This window comes from Ambystoma mexicanum, chromosome 3p, assembly GCF_040938575.1.
Source record: "Ambystoma mexicanum isolate Mex_15411 chromosome 3p, UKY_AmexF1_1, whole genome shotgun sequence".
NCBI lineage: Eukaryota > Metazoa > Chordata > Amphibia > Caudata > Ambystomatidae > Ambystoma > Ambystoma mexicanum.
The window spans coordinates 572,857,713-572,878,995 of record NC_090925.1 but is presented as its reverse complement, the minus strand read 5'-3'; the positions used below and the strand labels follow the sequence as shown (position 1 = coordinate 572,878,995).

Below are 21,283 nucleotides of genomic sequence, written 5' to 3'. Positions count from 1 at the left end.
AAGTGAGTCAAGTGACCCATTACCCCCATCACTAGATGGTGTGGTTTTTGTGTTCTGGGGCCTGTGGCCATGACAGCAAGAGATGGAAGTGTTGGATCTTCTCGATTGTGGAGCAACAGGAAATTTCGTAGACGCAGTTTGGGCTGACCAAGTGGGTCTGCGAAGGATTAACCGAAAAGAAGGACAGAAGGTGGAAGGGGTGGACGGATCACCCTCGTCATCCGGTCTCATAACACAGACCACAGAAGAGCTCCAAGTCACAATCTCACAGCATTCCGAAAGGATACAATTCGACATTACCATGCCACCCACTTTCCCATTATTCTGGGAATCACCTGGCTCTGGAAACACAATCTGATCGATTGGTCCAAGAACCAACTGAGTTTTGAGTTTGAACACTGCAAACAGTACTGTCTTCCCCCTTTGGCATACAGCAAGATACAAACCATGTCGGCGGCAACAGATGTACCTTTGAGAGTCCATGTCCTTCCATTGGAGCTGGGCCGATTCCAAGAAGTGTTCACAGAAAGGGTTCCTGTGGAATTACCATAGACCAGAGGACTGTGGTATAGATCTCGTTCCCAATGCTCCAGTGCCATTTGGGTGAATGTTCTCACTTTCGCTGCTGGAAAAGAGTGCACTCAGAAAATACTTACACAGCAACCATCACAATGGTCTTATCCAACCTTCTAAATCCCCTGCGGGGGCACCGCTTTTCTTTATCCCTAAGCGAGAATCAGATGAATTAAGACTGTGTATAGACTACAGAGGCTTGAACAAGGTGACGATAAGAGATCGGTATCCGATGCCTCTGATTACTGACATCATGGAGGCAGTACAAGGAGCAAAGTTCTTCACAAAGCTTGATCTACGCAACGGTGTCCGGACATTTCGTCGAAAGTCATTTGGTCGACGGAATTTGGTCGAAAACCAAATGGTCGAATTTTTTTTATTATTTATATATATATTTTTTAGGTCTTAGTTTAGGGAAAAAAGGGTTTTTTAGAAAAAAAAGGGGGTTGGAGGGGACCCCCATAAAAAGAAAAAAAAAAAAGTGAAAATAAAAAAAATAAAAATTTCGACCATTTGGTTTTCGACCAAATGTCCTGTCGACCATTTGTTTGACGAAATGTCTGGTAACCCTACGCAATGCTTACCATTTACTCAGGATAAGAGCCTGCGACGAATGGAAAACGGCCTTCCACACACCTTTTGGCCTGTTCGAATACAAAGTAATGCCCTTCGGTCTGGTGAACGCCCTGGCTGTTTTTCAGAGGTTCATGGACAGATCGTTTTCAGACCTCATGTTCATATCCGTTATCGTCTACTTGGACGACATTCTTGTGTTCTCGATCGATCCTTCGGTACACCATAAACAGGCTCATGAGGTATTGGAGCGGCTTCAACAGAACTACCTACTAGTCAAACTAGAGAAGTGTGTGTTTGGGGCTACAACTATTCCATATCTGGGTTTTGTCTTATTTGAAAGAGGAGTAACCATGGACACGAAGAAGGTCTCTGCTATTCTAGACTGGCCTGCACCCACGTCAGTAAAGGAGGTACAACGATTCCTGGAGCTGGTGAATTTTTATCGTCGATTCATCCCAAAGTTCTCAGAGATCGTTTTACCCATCACTTCACTTCACTAGAGACAGCCTTGTGCACTCCTTGATTGGATAGGTGTCCTTGTGCCATTGGGTTAGGTTTTGGACTTTTCTTCTTCCGGATTCCCCTGGTGACTTTCTCCTTTTCCTGGAACTCCTGCATCTTCACTTCCTCTGATTCACTCACTGCATGACTCAACTTTGTTAAGGATCATCTCTTCTGTTGTTTACCACATTTCATGGTCTTACATCGCTCTTATGTGTATCTTATGGTTCGAGGTAAATCATACTGGCTCTGACATCCCGGATCCATCTCTCCGGTGCTTGCCTACTTGGCCTGTATAGGACACGCTCTACCCAAGAAGTTAGTCTGATCCTTAACCCTTTGTTTCTTTTCTGCTTGTTTTTCCTTTTCTATTGTGCTAATTGTGTCTCTTGCCTTGCAGCCGGTGGTGTTGCGCTCGAGTCCCCTGTCTTCCGATCAATAGCCAACCTGGGTTGTCACATTTGAACAACCAAGAGGTACATTGGTAGGAAGAACTTTGTCTACGGTCACGAGGTCTACAGTCTTCCTGGACAGTGGCGGGACGTTCCGCTATTCCTTCAGAGAGGCATTCAGGCGGAAAGGGTGTTCCCTGGCACACCCCTACTGAGCCTCATATCATACCAAGGTGAGCACAGAGATCCATCGGTCTCCTCAGCAACTCTAACTGTGATAGCAAGTCAAACACAGAAGGTCCATATTGGTCAAGATTGAAAGTTCAAACATCGCTAAAGTTTTTCCCAAATGTTTGCGCAAAGGCTGGCAGAGGAAGGGGCTGCTCAGCTAGCTGAGTAACTGGGCAAAGGCCCTACAACAAAAGAGCATAATGGCAAAATCAGGAAGACAGCAAACCAAATCCCTTCTTCCCCTCATGAGGAAGAGGCAGAGGGTGGAGAGGCACCAGCAGACAGCAGGTTACCAACTCAGGTGAGAGCAGTGGCAGTAGCACCAGCCACAAAAGCGACCTTGACAGTACCCATTGTAGGAGGGAGGCTGGCAGCACATCTAGTGAGAGTGGGGATGCCTAGGTGCTGGAAACAGTCCACGATCTGAAGTTTAATCAAGATCCCGTTCAAGAGTGACCTTTGCCGGCGATATTCTTCTTGCAAAAAGATCAAGTAAAGTAAATGACAAGAGAAGACTACAAGCCTCAGAGAAAGCGCACAATCGCTGCAGCCGAACACGGAGCAGCCGGGTTCGTGAGCAATCTCTTTTTAGTAAAAATGAAGCTCAAAATAAGACCAGTTATCAAGCTCAAGGCCCTCAACGCATCGCTTGTTTATTAACTGTCTAAGGATGAAGGCATACATCTCCACAGAGCCCGCTTACAAAAAAGGGACATGGGGCCCAAACAGATCTTGGAGACGCCTATTTAGTGGTTACCCTAATCAAGACACACCAGAGCTTCATCCAATTCCTTTGGCAAGGGCACTGTTGGGAGTTCACTTGTAGCCCCTTTTGACGGCCACACTGCTGGCAATTGGAACAACATACTGATAACAGCGGGCATCTGAGTGAGGGTGGGAGCGGCAAGGACGCCTCGACAAACACATGGCCAAAGACGAGGAATACGAGATGAGGGGACGCTGCGCCTACAATCGCGACCCTGGGACATAACCCCATTGCTGGTGCTGACCAGCATAGTCAACTCCCACACGACAGCCGACACGTGTGGTGGCTGACGCGGTGGGTCCCACTTGACTAGATCCAGCCCGGGACTTGAACGGGCTTGGCGTGGACTCTGGGGCGGCTGCCATTTATTAGGCCCTGCGGCAGGCACCAGTAACTCCAAACCAGGCAGGAATCAGGCCCCGCCTGGCTGAGCTTGGTCCAGATGCCTGGAGCCGCACAAGGGGACTGGTTGTGGGAATCAGACATCACTAAGATCACTCACGGAGAGACTCTGAGGCTAGCCGATACCGGAAGCTCGGCTGCTGCGCCAACAAGATCCTGACGGAGTGCACCCTCCGCGCCATACACCATACACTGACTGAAACAAGGACATTGGTCTCCACCTCAGGAGCTGAGCCAACACGCTGATCCCATCGAAGCGAAGAGGGCACGCAAACAGAGGTTATTGGGAGCATGAATCGAAACTGACCACAGGGTCATGCTCCTATAGCCAGTGCACATGCAGCACTGAGCTAGGTGGAGGCCCAAGGGCACCCTGAGCGGACCCCTGCTATGAGGGCACAAATTGGTGAGAAACACTGCATATTAACAATAACTGCCGCAAGAGGAGACTGGGGATACAGTACTATTCTAACTCCAAGGAAGCCAGCTGAATTAGTGTGGGGTGGGCACCCCTAAATGCATCTCTCAAACAAGATGGGGTGCCGGCTGCAACTACACTGATACACTGGAACTGCTGTGGAGCCATACCCTCAGGACACAAGAGACCTCAGCGTCCCAATCTCAGGACTCTATTGAATCCTAATGGTGAAGGCGCAGAATTTCTAAGCCAAACTTATCACACACATATGGGGAGACCTAATGCACGGGCATAGATATTGCACTAAGCATTGACCCATGATAAAAGACCCATCCTAGGTCCCGCTAACCACCCTGGCCCGGCAGCAAATTGTGTAACAAAAAACATCCGCCCAACTCCATTGAATGCTACACTCATCAGACCGACTTGCTACAGTCGCCTATAGAACTCTGATATCGCAGTGACTACACCTCAGACACAATAAGGTTGACCTGTCACTGATGATAAACTGAATGCTGTCTGTCGAGAAGAAGAAGCTAAAGAGGGCCCCAAAACCAGCATAACCCTATAAAGAGGCAACCACTAGATGTCTGCCAATCCCCCTAACATAGCTCCTTGCAGGTAACTGGCAGATGTTAACATGACAAAGGGTGTTGGGGGGGGGGAAGGGCCAATGGACACAAACACTAGCACCCCAGCTAAAACCTCCGGCCCGCAGAGGCTCTAACCAAAGATGAACAACCCTCTGCGTCCAACGCCACAAGAGACAATCACCTGCTTGCTGCGATGCAGAACTGGGCTTTATGGCAGTTAACACGAAGCTGGATGATATTGTCTCTACTATTGGATCCCAAAAGTCTAAGCTGGAAAAGGAGGGGGGGGGCATCACGGAAGTGGGAACAAGGGTTAGTGAAACAAAGATAAAGTCATCAAACATGATCGAGACATCACACACTTCTTGCAGCAAGAATTTAGCAAAGTTCGCAATAGTTGCGATGACTTAGAATCCCGATCTCAATGCAACAACATTCGGATAGTCGGGATCCCAGAGGCAGCCTGTAAAGGCCTGATGGAGTGATATGTTGAGCGCCTACTACAAACAATGTTTGACTCATCCAGACTCTCACAAAACTTCCTGGTGGAGGGGACGCACCGGGTCCTGGCTCCTGTCCCCAAACCAGGGGCCCCACGCCCGCACTACCCTGGCCAAGCTTCTCAATTATTGCGACAGGGACCCAGTCATTAGTGCACCATGATCATGGTTGCGACTGCCTGCCTGAAGGATCTAGTGGAGATCTTGTATCGCCTCCTACAGGTGCGGGGACCATGCCAGCAGGATCTTGAAGGGGTCGGATAGTCAAGCCACCAGGATCCATCCAGTTGTTAAAGATTAGTTTATCGAGTTCAAAGTTACAATGTTAGTTTTTGTTGGGGAGGCAGCGCAGCTAAATACAGAAGATGTTTGAAATGAGGCGTAAATCGCTTATGGAGTGCCAGGAAACAGGATTGGTCATTATGGTCATGTGGTGTCTGAGGAGATCATTCAAGTTGAAACTACAAAAATAATACCTTTTCAGGGAAACTGCAGTTTATTTGTCCATGTACATTTACAATGTACTGCTCAAGAAGTAAACAGTTGAGCATAATAATTTTTCTAAGTGTCTTTAATAGAATCATAACTTGCATATTCGTTAGTATGGAAATTCTATATTTTACAGCATAAATACAAGAAATGAGCATGGAAAAGCCTTTCCTCAGAAACACACATGAATAATGAAGAGGACATTAAGCATAATTACAAAACCCAAAATATAAAAAAGCAAACTACACACAAATAGCACAGATTATAGAACTGTACGTAGCAGAAACAAAGGATGACTAACCTGACTGCATATCAACATTTCAGAGACAATCAAGATACCCCACAGACAGCAGGAATACAAAGTGATGAGACGGCATACATGTGCATCCATCAATATTGTTTACTTGATTATGTGCATGAAATGTCCCGGACGTCGCTACCATGTAGGGGAAACTAGTCAAGCTCTACATATACGCATTAACCTCCATCGTCAAAGTGAGAAGTGATGTGCTAACAAGAGTCCAGTGGGTGAGCATTTTTGAGAAGCTAATCATACCCTTGATGATTTCAAGATTGTTCTACTCCGGGGTAATTTCAGGACTGACAAAGCCAGAAAGACCCATGAATTCAAATGCATGCACATCTTCAATACACTGGCAGAGGGCTTGAGCAGACATCGCGGTTTCATGAGTCAGATATACAGGGATCACAACATCCAGACCTGACACTTTCCATCATTTTTTTCCAAAGCCATTCAGACATTCAACTGGCACTGCACCAGCCTCTCTAAGGCAATATATTGTTGTCAAACTCCCTCCAAACCATCCCCATCTGCCAAAGGCTTTCCATGGCCCTTGTCCCAAGTCGAACCCCACCCTTTCCTCTTGATTGGGATGTAACACAATCCCGATACGGTATCTGACACAAAGTTGCCACACTGGCTCCACGGATCACAGGCCTAACACATAAACTGGGTGTATAACCCCTCTTTCAGACCTCTAGAGGCACAAGCCTGATATGTTGATGACTGTGCTACCACTGATCTTGTAAAGTGACTGGCCTAACATACCGAGCTTCAACTGGATGCACATACAATGACTGACACCTAACCAACCCCTGCTGCCTTCCTGAGAGCACACTAATAGGGTGGGCTGTTTTTGCATTTATTTTCCGTGCTCTCCGCTTTGCCCTGTTTAACACAGTGATTGCAATGTGTGGGGGAGTTGGACATTCACATGCCTTTCAGAGCAAAACTACAAATCAGGTACACACAAGCACAGATAAGGAGGTATCTGAAGGAGGGGCTATGAAAGCTGTGATGCTTTCCAAATGCTTCATTTCATCTCTGACTGAGGAAGTGGAGACAATCCACGAAAGCTCGCAAATATGCAAAATAAATGATATGATATTTTATTTGTATCGCGCTCGTACACAAGTGTTTTAGAGGGCGACTAGACAAGGGAGGGGAACAGGGGAAAACGATCTTACTAGGCCCAGTGACATTGAGAATGCGCAAGTGCATGGGAAAAGGAAAAGGGAAAACGTGCATGGAAGGGGGAGAGTGGAAAGTGCGGAGCAGAGGAGCGCAGATAAATAATAATAAATCAAAATAAATAGAGCATGGAGGCAATAAACAGTGGTAGTGCAGCCAGAAAGTGACAAGTGCTGTGTTTAAGGCAGCAGACTGGGTAAGTCTGATAAGTGCAGAAAAAGAAGATACGGTCCCCAGTGCAAAGGTTGGCCAGGAGGCAGTGCAGGAAGGTGGCAAGGTGAGCAGGTACCTGGGCCCAGGGGACAGGGCAGGGCCAGGTGCACAGAGAGCAGATCAGCAGGGGAGAAGGGGAGCAAAAGCAGAAGCAAAGGGGAAGGTCTTGAGGTGCTTCTGGAACCGGAGATGGTTCTCCTCAAGTTTTAGAGTGGCAGGGAGGCTGTTCCAGAGGGAGGCCCCAGCCGAAGATAGAGATTTACCTCCAGCTAGTTTCTTTGAAAAACGATTGACCCGGAGGGAGTTAGAGGTAGAGGAGAGAAGAGCTCGAGAGGGGAGGTATTTGTAGAGGGATAGCTGAAGGTATTTTGGACCCAGGCCCCAGAAAGCTTTGTGGACAATGCAGAGGGTTTTGAATTGAACCCTTGCATTCACTGGGAGCCAATGGAGAGATTTCAGAGCTGGAGAGATACGATCCCAGGGCTTGAGGCCAAGGAAAAGTCTTGCAGACCTGTTCTGGATAAGTTGTAGGGGGCAGAGAGTAGAGACAGGAAGATTTAGAAACAGGTTGTTACAATAGTCCCACCTGGGCCGGTGCAAGGAATTTTGCCACCCTAGGCAAACCGTCAGATTGGCGACCCAACCACAATCTTTCCCTGTCCTAACCGTTCTCAACCAACCGTCACCATTTTGTTACTGATTGCTGCAACCATTACATTACATTATCTTCACCTAACACATTGCTCACATCTTCTGCCGTGTATGGATTCTGCTGTGTATGGATTCCAATGCACTTTCTTCACATTAAACTGCAAGAGCACTAGCATGTCGCTGGTACACTGTATCCAGGCAGGCTGGCTGCCTTGTGAAGGCTCTCGGATGAGGTTGTGTGTCAAGTGCACACATGCTCGCAGCGGGTGATGGCAGGTTGAGAGATGGCCAGGAACAGCAACCAAGAACTAATCGCTTGTGCAGGGTTATTATTCAAAGGGACTCTCACAGTGCATGGAGCGTTCATGTCAGTGTGACACTTATTGTACACAGGGATGCACACAGCAGGCTTTGCTTGTATTGATGACTGTGCTGGCTGATAAAGTAAAGTAAACACAGGCTGGCTTCTTTTGTTTTGCTATCATTCAAACTTAGCCTCCACACTGAATCTGTTGATTGTCTCTGTGACTATCAGTCTGGCTTTAGAGCATCCAGAGGCACGGAAACTGCTCTTCTGAACACCTGTGAAGACCTGCTCTCAAATCTTGACTCAACTCTTCCTCTGTCCTCATTCTTCTCGATCTCTCTTCTGCTTTCGATATGGTAAACCACAACATCCTGATCACCCGTCTCCGTGATACCCTGGGCATCACGGCGTGGCTCACCTCCTTTCTATCTGACCAGCCTTGCAGATGGAACTTGGGTCCTTTCTCTCCTCTGTTACTCTCTCAACTTGTGATGTCCCCCAGGGATCTAACCTATCCCTTGGTTTTTCAATATCTACATGGCCCCCTTGGTCCACAGGATCTCTACCTTTACCTCTAATTTTCAGTGTTATGCGGATTACACGCAGCTCTCTCAGGCTACCCTCGGCCTCTTCCTCGCTCATTCCTGACTGTCTATCTGCAGGTCCGTCTTAGTTCGCTGCTAACGATCTTTGCCTGAATACCAGTAAGACAGAAATTGTACTCATTGGGACCCCTACCCCTGGTTTCCCACTCTCACACTGGCCGTCCTCCCTAGGCCCTGCGCCCTCACATACCAATGAGGCAGACAATCTAGGGGTCATCTCTCCTTCTCCTCTCACATCTCAGACATCTCCAAAAAGTCCCACTACCACCTACACCTCCTGAGAGGTATTCTGCCTTTCCTCGCTTTCCCCCAGAGACTCACCACCTCGCAAGACCTGGTTCTCTCTAGCCTGGACTATTGTAACAGTCTCTTTGTCAATCTTCCTACCTCTACTCTCCGTCCTCTACAACTCATCCAGACATGACCGCAAGACGTATCCTTGGCCTCAAGCCCAGGGACCGCATCTCTCCGGCGCTGAAATCCCTCCACTGGCTCCTCGTGGCTGCAAGGATCAAGTTCAAGACCATCTGCATAATCCACAAGGCTTTCTGGGGCTGGGGCCTGCACTATCTACAACGCTCTCTTCCTGAATACTCTCCCTCTAGAGTCCTCCATTCTTCCTCCTCTAACTCTCTGCAGGTGAGCCACTTTCACAAACAGAGATTTGGGGGTAGATCTCTATCCTCTGCAGGTGCCTCCCTCTGGAACAGGCTCCCTGCCTCTATCCGTCTTGAGCCGGAGCACCTTATGCTCTGTAAACTCAAGACCTTCCTCTTCTCTTCCTCCCCTCTTCTCCCTCTCCACTGCTAACCTCTGTTCTTTTTCTCTCCACCCTCCTTCTCCCTAACTCTGATCAGTTTTGCTGACTGGTTGCCTGGCTCACCTCGGGAGCCTTACAGGTCCCAGGCTCCCCCGCCAATCTTTTGCACTTGCCTCCGCGCCAATGCACTATGTTCAGCATTACTGCACTTTTAGATCACGTTCCATGAGCGGGGCAATCTCTCTGCACTTAACCCAGGGCCCTGCTGGACTCGACTCATTTGTTCCCCCCCTTCCCTCCTTCCTCCCACCTCTGTCTGTACGCATACATGACCTAAATGTACCAGAACTAGTTAGTTTGATGAACATTAGTGCACGTTGAAGTGGCAGGCTTTGAAAAATCTGGCGATGAAAGGACGTCGTACGATTTCAAAGTAACCTACTTGAGCAGAGCTGTGACCGAGCAGTAATGAACTGCACTTACTCAAAACATATTTTGCCATTGGTATAGCCTGATTGATGACCTTAGTGTGGAATCCTCACCTGCGTGACGTCTGCCCCCCTCTAACTGCCCCCCTCTAACAACGTCACTTTTAAGGATTTGGGGAATGGGACTCATTAATATTTTAAACTGCACTTGTCACAGAAAAATGACAATTGCGCAGATATGTGAATAGCCTCTGCTAGCAATTCACGCCACATATACTGCCCACCCAATAGTTTATAAAAATGCACATCAAAGTTCCAAGTTAAATGTTACTATAGGTATACGTTTAGGAAGACACGCTTTAAAACAATGCAACCAACTAACAATAAAACCCAAATAAATACTATTTTTCCATATCCTTTTAAGACCCTCCCTGTGGCGTTGCCCCTTTAAGGGTACGCACGCGACGGAGTGACGTTCACTCCGTCGCGTGCTCTGTTAAATAAACGGGGCGGCTCCTGGTGACGTCAGATCACCGGGGAGCCCACACCGACAACATCACTGTCTCCTTGTCTCATTATCACGGGGGTGGGGGGCTCACGGAGGCGGCCCATCGGAGACTGCCAACAGTGGCGACGAGACCGGGATCGCTTCCTGGGACACGCGGGGAGTTTCATCGAAGCGCAGATGATCGCATGTGAGCGCGCGACGAACTCCGACCGCAGAGAAGGAAGCGACGCACGCGGCCGGCAGCCATTTTAATCAACAGGCCTCGGAGACTCACGGCTTCATAACGAAGCGTCGGTGAGCCATCCGGACTTAATTCTTGGAAACTTCAGCGGCGGATGATCGCTGAACACAGCACATGTCAATTTCAAGAGGAAATTCTGACATTTGTCACTGTTATTGTCGAGCAGAGGCAGGGAGACTCCATGGGAAGCCTGCTGTTGCACTAGGGGTCTCTTCCTCTACTCAATTTTTGGACACCTCGTTGTCTGCATGCTGGCTTGAGTGACACCTTCACGAAGATCACGGCTGGTGGTGAGTTGCGGCCCCGTTCCTACCAATCTTTTGGGGTGCCTGTGCGCTTTCCACCATGAATCAGGCTGCTGCTGCTGCTCCTGCTGCTGTGGCTCCTGTACCGCCTGTACCTCCGCCTGCTCCCCCGCCGAAACCACCGGGGTCCCTACAGCCAATGCCTGAGTTTGATATCTCGGGTGCTCCATCGGGCCTGGGACAGAGGTGGAAGATGTGGATGGATAGGCTGGAGATGTATTTCAGGGCCACAATGGAAACAACGGACGACGGCAAGCTGGCCACCCTCCTGTACTCTGCTGGTCCTGCGGTGCATGAGGTATTTATGTCCCTGCAGCCGGTGGACGGATCGTTTGCTGCGGCAAAGGAGGCACTCCACAATCATTTTCTGCCAATCGCCAATGCGGACTATGAACGTTTTCTCATGGGAACGGCTCGACAAAAAGATGATGAGACTCTGGATGTGTTCTTTGGGCGGCTGCGGCGTTTGGCAGCACCTTGTGCCTGGAATGACCCTGAGGTTATGATTAGGAACCAACTCATTCAGGGGTGCAGCTCTGGGAAACTGAGACGCCAGATACTGCGAGAGCCGGGCATCACCCTCCCTCGCATCCTAGAACTGGGTAGGTGCCACGAGGTCTCGGAACTGCGTGCAACCAGGATGGAAGCGGGTGCTCGCCCAGCCAAGGTGGAAGAGGTCTGCGCGGTCGGAAGAGGCCGCGGGTTAAGGCGCCCCATGAACACTCAGAGCCAGCGCGCGCAGGGGTCGAATGTCTCGTGCCCGAAGTGTGGCTACGATCTCCCGCACCCCGCGGAATGCCCGGCAACGGGAGTCAAGTGCGGCAGATGCGGAGGCCCTGACCATTTCGCCAGAATGTGCAAATCTGCCGCCCCCAAAATTGTGCCGAGGGGACCAGTTCGAGCCGGCTTCTTCCGGCCCCAGAGGGCCTCCAACGTTGCCCAGGTGGACCAAGGTGACGAAGGGGCCCTTCAGGAGGAGGAGGAGGAGGACGAGGATGAGGAGAACGTGATTTTCGTGTCCAGTGTGAGCGTGCTCAAGTCCCGCTCCAAAAGACAGCCCCGGTGCAACGTGCTGGTTAATGGAGACTCTGTGCCGATGCTAGTGGACACTGGCGCATCTGTAAATGTAATGGCCCGCCAGCATTACAAGACCATGCTGGCCCCGCCTGCGCTGGCTGCGCCGAGGGCACGCATATTCGCCTTCGGCGGGGACCGGCCTTTGCCTCTAGACGGTGTATTCGTGGCTGGTGTGCAGTATGGGGACTCACACATACGGGCTAGATTCTATGTCACACCCTGCTCTGCTGTGCCGCGGCGGAGGCACTGGGTATCGTCACGTTCGCCTACGCAGTGTACTTAGATGACATCCAGGTCCTCCTGGCCAAACATGGATCCCTGTTTGAGGGCATTGGACAGCTGGTGGGTGAGCCGGTCCGGCTCCATATCGATGAATCTATACAACCAGTGGCGCTGAAGCACCGACGGGTTCCTTTCCATCTCAGGGATCTGGTGGATCGCGAACTGGACAACCTCGTGGGGCTGGACATAATTGAAAAGGTTGAAGGACCCACCCCCTGGGTGTCCCCTATCGTCATCGCCCGCAAACCCAAGCAGCCCCATGCTGTGAGAATCTGTGTGGACATGCGGCTCCCCAATAAGGCCATAAAGAGGGAGCGACACCTCACCCCCACCATCGATGACATTATTGCGGAGCTGCAGGGAACGAGGTTTTTCTCCAAGCTCGACCTGAGATCGGGCTATCATCAGGTGGTCTTGCACCCAGAATCCAGGTACATCACTACCTTCACCACACATCGGGGTCTCTATCGATACAAAAGACTAAGCTTTGGGGTGTCCTCCGCAGCAGAGGTCTTTCAAAACATAATAAGGGGTGCACTGGCGGATCTGGAGGGCGTCCTTAATATCAGCGATGATATCCTGGTGTACGCCAAATCGGAGACGGAGCATCTGTCACGCCTGTCCAAGACTTTGAACGGCTACGCTTGCTGGGCCTCACCTTGCACAAGGACAAGTGCGAATTCCTGAAGACGGAGATCGAATTCTTTGGGTTCGTATTTAAGGCGGATGGGGTGTCACCAGATCCCCGCAAGGTGAGGGACATTAAGGAGGCGCGCCCGCCCGAGAATGTCGCGGAGGTGAGGAGCTTCCTGGGGATGGTCACTTACTGCGGCCGTTTCATCAGAAATCTCGCATCCCGCTCTGAGTCTCTGAGGTCGCTCACCAAGAAGGACACCACCTGGCAGTGGGGCCCTCTGGAACAGGCGGCATTTGACGACATTCGAGGGGCTTTAGCGGCGCATGACACCATGGCATTTTTCGACCCGAGCCTACAGACGGAAATCGTGGTGGACGCCAGCCCATATGGGCTAGGGGCGGTGCTCACGCAAGTAGGAAAAGACCAGGAGGTCCGACCAATAGCCTACACCAGTAAGGCCCTGTCCGACACTGAGCAACGGTACTCTCAAATCGAGAGGGAGGCCCTGGCGGTGCTGTGGGGCTGTCGGCACTTCCGCCTCTATATTCTGGGGCGTCCCGTGACCGTGGTCACGGACCACAAGCCGCTGTTGCCCATCATGGCGGGCTCGTCATCTCGCCCGCCAGTGAGAATTGAGCGCTGGATGCTCGCCCTGCTGGAGTATGGGGTGTCATTGACCTATCGTCCCGGTGCCAACAATGCGGCGGATTACCTATCTCGACACCCCAGGAACGACTCGCAGGAGTCGGCATCGGCGGAGGAAGCCGACGAGCACGTCTGCCTGGTCGTAGAGACTGCGACACCCAACTCCATGCAGGTGGAGGAACTTGAGGCTGCATCGAGAGGCGACGAATGTTTCGCCATCCTGAAGGAGGCCATGCAGAAAGGAGCCTGGAAGACGGTGCTGGAGGCGGTGGAGCGAAGAACATGTGAGGCCCGGGTCACACTCGAGCAATTGTGGAGAGTGAGAGAGGAACTAACATTCTCCGAGTCAGGGCTACTGCTAAGAGGGGAACGGATCGTAGTGCCCCAGACCAAAGTGGCACAGGTCATCGCGCTGGCGCACCAAGGTCATCAAGGGGCCCCCAAGACCAAAGCTCGCCTCCGTCAGAAGGTGTGGTTCCCTGAGCTGGAGCGGACGGTTGAGGCGTTCGTGGCCTCTTGCGTGTGGTGCCAGGCGGCGGCCCCGGCCCAGAAGGAACCGTCCATTGAAGCAATGCCCCGAGGGACTCGACCATGGGAAGTGGTGCACGCCGACTCTGGATCTACATCCAGAGGCACGCATTTTCTGGTGGTGGTAGACGAGTGGTCGAGGTATCCGGAAGTTGAGTTTATAGACTCAGTGGCGTTTGAGAACGTGGTGGTGGCGCTGGAGAAGATCTTTGCCACTCATGGCCTCCCCTCTGTGCTGTGCTCTGACAACGGAGCCCCATTCCAGGGTGAGAGTTTTACCGAGCTCATGAAAGGGTATGGAATTCAACACCGACGGGTCACCCCACTGTGGCCCCGCGCCAACGGGGAGGCCGAGCGCATGATGCGCACTCTCAACAAGGTGTTCAGAATTGCCCATGGAAAAGGGGAGTGTTTGCAGAGGGCTCTGTACGTCTTCCTACGTGGTTACCGAACCACCCCTCACTCGTCAACGGGGGTGGCTCCGGCAGAAGCACTCTTCCAGCGGTGCCCGAGAGATGTCATACCGGAGGTGGGGGACAGAGACCCTGCCGTCATCGATAATGAGCAGGTGGAAGAGGACAGACAGGTCAGGACACAGATGGAGAACATCAGGAGGGGGCTCAGACCCCCACACATCGCACTGGGGGATGAGGTGCTGGTGAGAAATCGTCACCCCCATGGAAAACTGTCTCTCACGTATGAACCCGCCCCCCTAGATGTGGTGGCCGTCAAGGGGTCAATGGTGACTGCCTCGGATGGAACTTCATCGGTAACTAGGAATGCGTCGTTCTTCAGGAAGATTGGTGACCCCAGAGTGGACAGCCCGGACAGCCGAGAAAGTGAAGGCGCTCTGGATGAAGGTGGGGGAGAAAGCTCTGCAGTGGAATCTCCGGCTCGAGGCGGACCCAGTCCAGGAACACCAGCCAGGGACGGTGGCAGGAGGTACCCCCTGAGATCAGGGCGTGGGAAACCTGCCCGTCTCAATGACTATGTTACAGACTGAGCTGGGGAGGCTGACCGGGGACTAATGGTCAGGCCACGACAGGTACCCACGGGGGATCCGGGGTGGCTGTCAATAAATGGGGGTTTTTGTTGAAATTTATAGAGTTATATGTGTCATAGATGTGTGCTAGTTAAGTACTCCTGTTTCCAATTTGTTGTTATGGAAAAGGAGGAGTGTGGCGTTGCCCCTTTAAGGGTACGCACGCGACGGAGTGACGTTCACTCCGTCGCGTGCTCTGTTAAATAAACGGGGCGGCTCCTGGTGACGTCCCACCCCTTTTAAAATGAGGAATGCGACTTTTGTAGTTTGCTCACGGTGCTAGGGCAGCTAGATTTAGTGCGAGGCTGTGTAATCTGGCAGTGATTTACTGGAGCCTCTGCGAATTATCGCGAAAACACACACCAGATGCAGCGTGAGCGGCGGCAGCCCTTCCCTCCAAATGCTCTCATTGCGGAGTGTCAATCTGCCACCTGGTGGGAGTGGGAGAGGAGGCAGAGAGGGAAACACTCACTGGAGGAGGCACTTGCACCCGAGAAACACTCACTGCCTGCCACCTCTCCATCTACCATTATTCCCCCGTTCAACCGCGGACACATATGTCAATCCTTGCCAGCCTTCCCCTGCCCCATGCTATCGGAAACACATGCCCTAATCCGTTGCCTGTGTTTTTACCCCCTTCCACTCGCAACATTTACCTCACAATCCCCCCCAAGTGTGCCACCTCTCCCTTTTTCCACTCTCGGTACATGCCCTCCCTGAGTTCCCTCCTCTTTCCACCCAGAACACATGCCCCTGAGCCTTGCCGCCCATGTTTGCCCTCTTCAACTCATAACCCTATGGCTGCACCTTTACACTTTTCCTTCTGAGTCCTGCCTGCCCCTTCTCCCGGTCCTTTGAGAAAAGTCCTGTTTCACTTGGCATGCATTCACACAAAGCTGAACAAAATCTTCATAAGTAATACTTAGCCAAGCCCTTCCTTCATAATACTCACAGAACTGTTATTGTATAATGACAAACGTATATACTCATCCAGTTTCAGTAAACGCGCCATTCATCCAGATTTTAGCAAAATACAACTTCCTACTCCTGCATGTAAGAAGGCAGCCCATTGCGAGATACAACAATGACTGCTCCATAAATTATTCATGCGATGTTATGTTATGCAACTGAGGGGGTTTACACTGTGTGCATTACCTGTGCAATGCAAATACTGCTGCTAAAGTAATATTTTAAGACACTATTTGCCATCACATTATCAGTTAAAAAGTGCCTAGAAGCCATATGGTTCACAGTGAAACTGACCAAATCTCTTCATTAATTTGTTCATTCATGTGTTTGTTAGTTGTATATACAATCATCCTTCTGGCCACTCCTTATTCGCACATCATTCTGCCCGTCCGTCCACCCGCCTAATCCAATCCAACCTAACTATTAAGTGAATAATAGGTCAATTGACATACTACAAAGGCACAGTACCTGCACAACGTAACCTTGTCCTTAGACCTTAGTCGGAAACCATTTTCTGGGACCTCACTCCTTTGCATTGACTGCTTAAAAAAAAAAAATTTTAAAAAAAAGGATATGAATGTTTTGTTTTCGTTCTCTTGTATTTCAGTGATCCAGTGTTGATAATAAAAATATTCCTTTTCCTGCCAGTGCTACCAGTGAATTCAAATTCCTAGTCTTTCTGCTGAGTGCAAACTCCAAACCCAGAAGGCGTATATAGTCTCTTTTAAAACAGACATCCAATCTCGCTAAGGTCGCTTCCAAAATAAATCAAACTCCATACTACTCCCAGTGTGCGTGGGAGCTTTGAACACACCTGCCACACTCATTGCCAATCGTGAGTCGTGACCCTGACCCAACCCCAACCCCAACCTTTGCGGTGTGGAAAGCCTTGTGGCCACGATGCCTGGTCTGCTGCTGCTGCTGCAGCCAGCTTCATCCTGCAGGCTGCAGACAGTCAGGGCCGGTGCTATCACAGGCAAGGCAGTTAGTATACAATTAGTGTGGAGGTGTTAAAGCAGCCTTTGCCGCTCTGACATTTCCACATATAGGCAAGCGCCTAACCTTTCCTAGTGATAGCACCGGCCTCGAGTCCAACCTAGAGAGAACCAGAGCTTGGGAGACAGTGAGCTTCTGAGGGAAGGAGAGGAAAGGCAGAGTACCTCTGAGGAGGTGCATTAGGAAGCTTGATTTTTTAGAGACTTCAGAGATATGGGCCAAGAAGGAAAGTGTGGAGTCAAAGATGAACCCAAATTACTTTGTTAGCGTAATTAAGGTATTGACTTGTTTTGTTCTGGGTCAACATTCTATTCTACCCTTGGCTAACACGGTACAAACAAACTGATATATTCCCCATCCCAATACATGTGAATGGGCATATTAAATTCTCCCACTTTCCGTCTTGAATTATACCAAATGTTGGTCTCTATATATTAAAGATGTCAAATAATTTTAGGTCAAGAAACAGAGGCTCCAATTTTGTATTAAACGTCTTTACTGAACTGCCAGCAGCAAAGAATAAATGTAAAGAGTTAACTGAGAACAATAGAAAAAAAAGACAGACACTCTGAAAATGACATGTGACAGGTGTTACAGACATGAACAGTGTATAAATATCTTCTCATGAGAATGTACCTCCTCTTCTTTGCTGCTGCCCCACATCAGTTAAGTCCACAGAGTTAAGACTCATGATTTAAATAAATAGAAGCATGGAAGGGTATGCAGTTATTTTAAAGAATACAAAACCAAATTGGCTGAGGCAGGTTCACAAAGCAAGTCCTCGAAAAGAGAAAATAAGACTCTGCACCAGGTTTTGAAGCTGGATCTCTCATGTTCAGAGAGCAGTTTGTAATCTAAATATGTGGGCCTCAACACATCCATAGACAAAGTTCAGACTTCCCATAAGCGAGTTTTGGGAGGTTGTGTTTTTGGACGGGCCGGTAAAGGAAGGGGTTGCTTATCCGGCTGGTCATTTCAAGGACCTCAAAGACATAAATGGCCTATCCAACTGTGAGGAGGCCTCCGCGGATGACACAGCGGCCTCCTCCAAGCCTGCCTAATGAACGGCGGACGCCCTGCTTACAGCAACACTCACCGGTGGGTGGCTGCGTAAACCTGCGGTGGGCAGATTGGACAATCAGGTTGGATCTCAACAATGCATATATGACCGTACATATTCACGGCCCCCATCAGAACTACTTTCAATTATTTTGGGACCACAGGAAGTGGAGTTGTGTTGCTCTTCCCTTAGGCCCGTCGGCTGCTCCGTGGTGCTTCACCAAGATAATGAGGCTGGCTCTCATATCAAAGGGTTCGTCCTATCATCTACTTGGACAATAATCTCCTAATGTCTCAATCACAGAATTTAGCGCGCCATCACTTTAATCTGCTTCAAGAGCAGGATTTCATCATAAATTTGGAAAAATTCCCAGGTCAAGTATTGCCGGATAATAGAATTTCTGAGGTTTCAAATAGATACTATACAAGTGTCTCTGCAACTTCAATGGTACAAAATCAAGTCTATCAAAAAAGAAATCAAGACAGTACTAGCATCCCAACTCATGCCTCTGAGATCCCTAGCTCGAATTGTAGCCCTTTTGTCAACAACAATGCAAGCATTTTTTCCTGGTCCCCTACATGCTGAATTGAATGGCTATAGGTAATCATCATTTAGTATGCTGCTTTATGAAAGATGTCAATGTATTGAACCCTCCAGGTTCTGAATATACTACTCTATGGGATGTTAACTTGGTCTTTTCATTTTTTCAATGCATGGCCAGTTAATGAATTACAATCATTAAAACAGTTATCTTCCAAACTCGCTATTTTACATTGTCTTATATTCTTCGGACGAGTATCAGATGTTAGAGCATTAGACTCTTACGATAGAACCTTTTCACCTTATAGTGTATGCTTTATTGTTACTAGACATACTAAATGTGCTTCTATTACCATCAGTTATCCTGCATTCCACAATCCATTCAGACATGGTTGACTAGCAGGGTCTTATCCAACATCACATAACTTTAATGGCTGAAATTCACACACACACATAATTGCACCTCCCAATTCTCCCACATTTTTGGACTCCGGTCCCTCCGAGGGCATTCAACCAACTGTGCGTTGGGACCATAATTATGGTGCAAGGTGCTATACAAATGACAAAATTAATTAATTAATTTCCTGAACAAGAAACCTATTTGATGTGAAATGTTTGAAACAGTATGAAAGAGATGCAACCAATCTCAGAAATTCCAATAATTCACAAATACTGGTTAGGTTAAAAAAAGAAAAAAAAAAAAAAAACAATAAAAAAAAAAAAAAAAAAAAAAAAACACACACACACACCAGTCCAGTTCCTCCCCTACTCTGGCCAGATGGGTCGTGTCCCTAGCTGGCATTGGGGCTCTATATTTGGATTTCTTTCTTCTCGGGGTGATATGGCCTCAAAATTATTTTTGACAGGGGCTGTAAGATATGAGATTTGCTGATTGGTCTAGCCATTCCATTTTTAAGGTGTTCTATTTTAAACCAGCGCTGCATGCTTCTCGGGCAGTAGTAAATGCATGTGAACCTTCCAAAATCCCAGCCTCAGTTTATTGAGGCTTAAATATAGATTTTCTTAGCGAGCTTTGTAGGAACATCGTAATTTTAATAAAGAAAACAGAGGCATAGATGTTCCCACCCTTTAGCCCTTCCTTCTCAAGATCTGTTTCCGTTAATTCATAGGAAACAGCATTTGAGGTAAAATACAGATTGCTTGGATTGCCCTATCTGGAGATGGCAAGATGACCATGGAACAAAAGAAGAGGGAGTAGATTCTCAGCAGGAGATTAGACTGTTGATTATGTCCATGACATCTGGGACCACGATGGTCACAGTTTTGTTCTCAGTTAACTATTTACATGATTATTTGCTGCTGGCAGTTCAATAATGATGTTATATGCAAAACCTACGCCTCCGTTTTCTTTATAAAAGTTTCAATTTTCAGACACAGCTAGCTAAGAAAATCGTTATTATGGTGTTACTTTAAATGTTTTGAATGAATAATATAACAAAAGCTGTTCATGGACCGGTGGAACCACAACTCCTATCAATGAGAAATTGAGCACTTGATCCATGCAATGTTATAGCAAGCGTGTAATGCACGGGAGGCACGGCATTAACCTGACGTGCTTGGACGTCTTGCATATCCCGACACCCGATATCGAACACCCAACCTCCAGGACTGAAGGCAGGAACTTAGTCCTTGAGCTACATCCATCCCGGAAGAACATCGAATTCACTGGATAAAATACACCAGATCCACTGCTCAATTTCCACTAGGGGTCGCACTTTTCTTTTCGCTTGATATTTTGGACAAGCTTTTTAATATTTTAGACACTCCCAACTTTTCGATGTTCACGTATTGTAAGAGTAGACGCTCTCAGAATATGCCAGACTTATTTTGAATTGTGCCCATATATTATTTTATATTTCTGTACGTGCCGGGAAAACGTAGCTATAGGCTCCCTTTCCTTCAATAGAAATACAAATACTGTGTTAAAAAAAAAAAGTACCTACACCGAATTCCCGATTCAACATAGCTCTCAACCTTTTTCGATGCAAAGGCGGGTGAAATCACCCGATTTTGTGTTTGGCGGGTGAGAGGCCCATTGAAATGAATGGGCGTGCACGAGGCTTGGCGGGTGACTCACCTGTTTACAAGGCGGGTGACACCCGCCAAAAGCGGGTGAGTTGAGAGCTATGGATTCAAGCTTCAATCCACACCTTCCTGAACAACGATCATTAATCCCCCTCCAGACACACCTATAAAACACCACGCAACGGTGACTTGAAGGCGACTCGCCACCAGGCCAGTAAGCAGCTGTGTTACCGAAGCTGAAGTTGCGGGTTGTGCCGGAGCATGTGGGGTCCCCTTTAAAAAAAAGGCGGCCATATCAGAGTGTAGAATGATTCGTATGAACGTGCGACGAGATAAAATACGTTTTGGATACATTTTTTATATAAGAGTTTAGTTTTACGACAGTCTCAATGAAAATGCACTCAACTCGTCTTTAAGCTATTCCCCGATATGTGGTGTGAAAACATTTATTTCTAAAATATATTACGCAAAATAGACATTTATAGGCGTATCTACACCTCTGCACAGAAT

General features: G+C 48.8%; 1 protein-coding gene across 5 annotated transcripts in view; it reads right to left on the bottom strand.

The window, feature by feature from the left end:
- TP53RK (TP53 regulating kinase) overlaps window positions 1-21,075 on the bottom strand; it is a 79,344-nt gene extending 58,269 nt beyond the window's left edge. Inside the window, exon 1 of one of the 5 annotated variants that reach the window (XM_069651305.1) lies at window positions 20,826-21,075. Coding sequence is in view for 2 of the 5 variants with exons in the window: in XM_069651303.1 (XP_069507404.1) it covers window positions 20,296-20,319 (24 nt within the window). In the remaining 3 variants the exon portion in view is untranslated. Of the gene's footprint in view, window positions 1-16,599; window positions 16,678-20,295; window positions 20,335-20,691; window positions 20,728-20,825 lie in introns of those variants that run through there. The other 4 variants (XM_069651306.1, XM_069651304.1, XM_069651303.1 and 1 more) reach the window with 4 other exon arrangements.
- Between the last annotated feature and the right edge of the window lie 208 nt (window positions 21,076-21,283).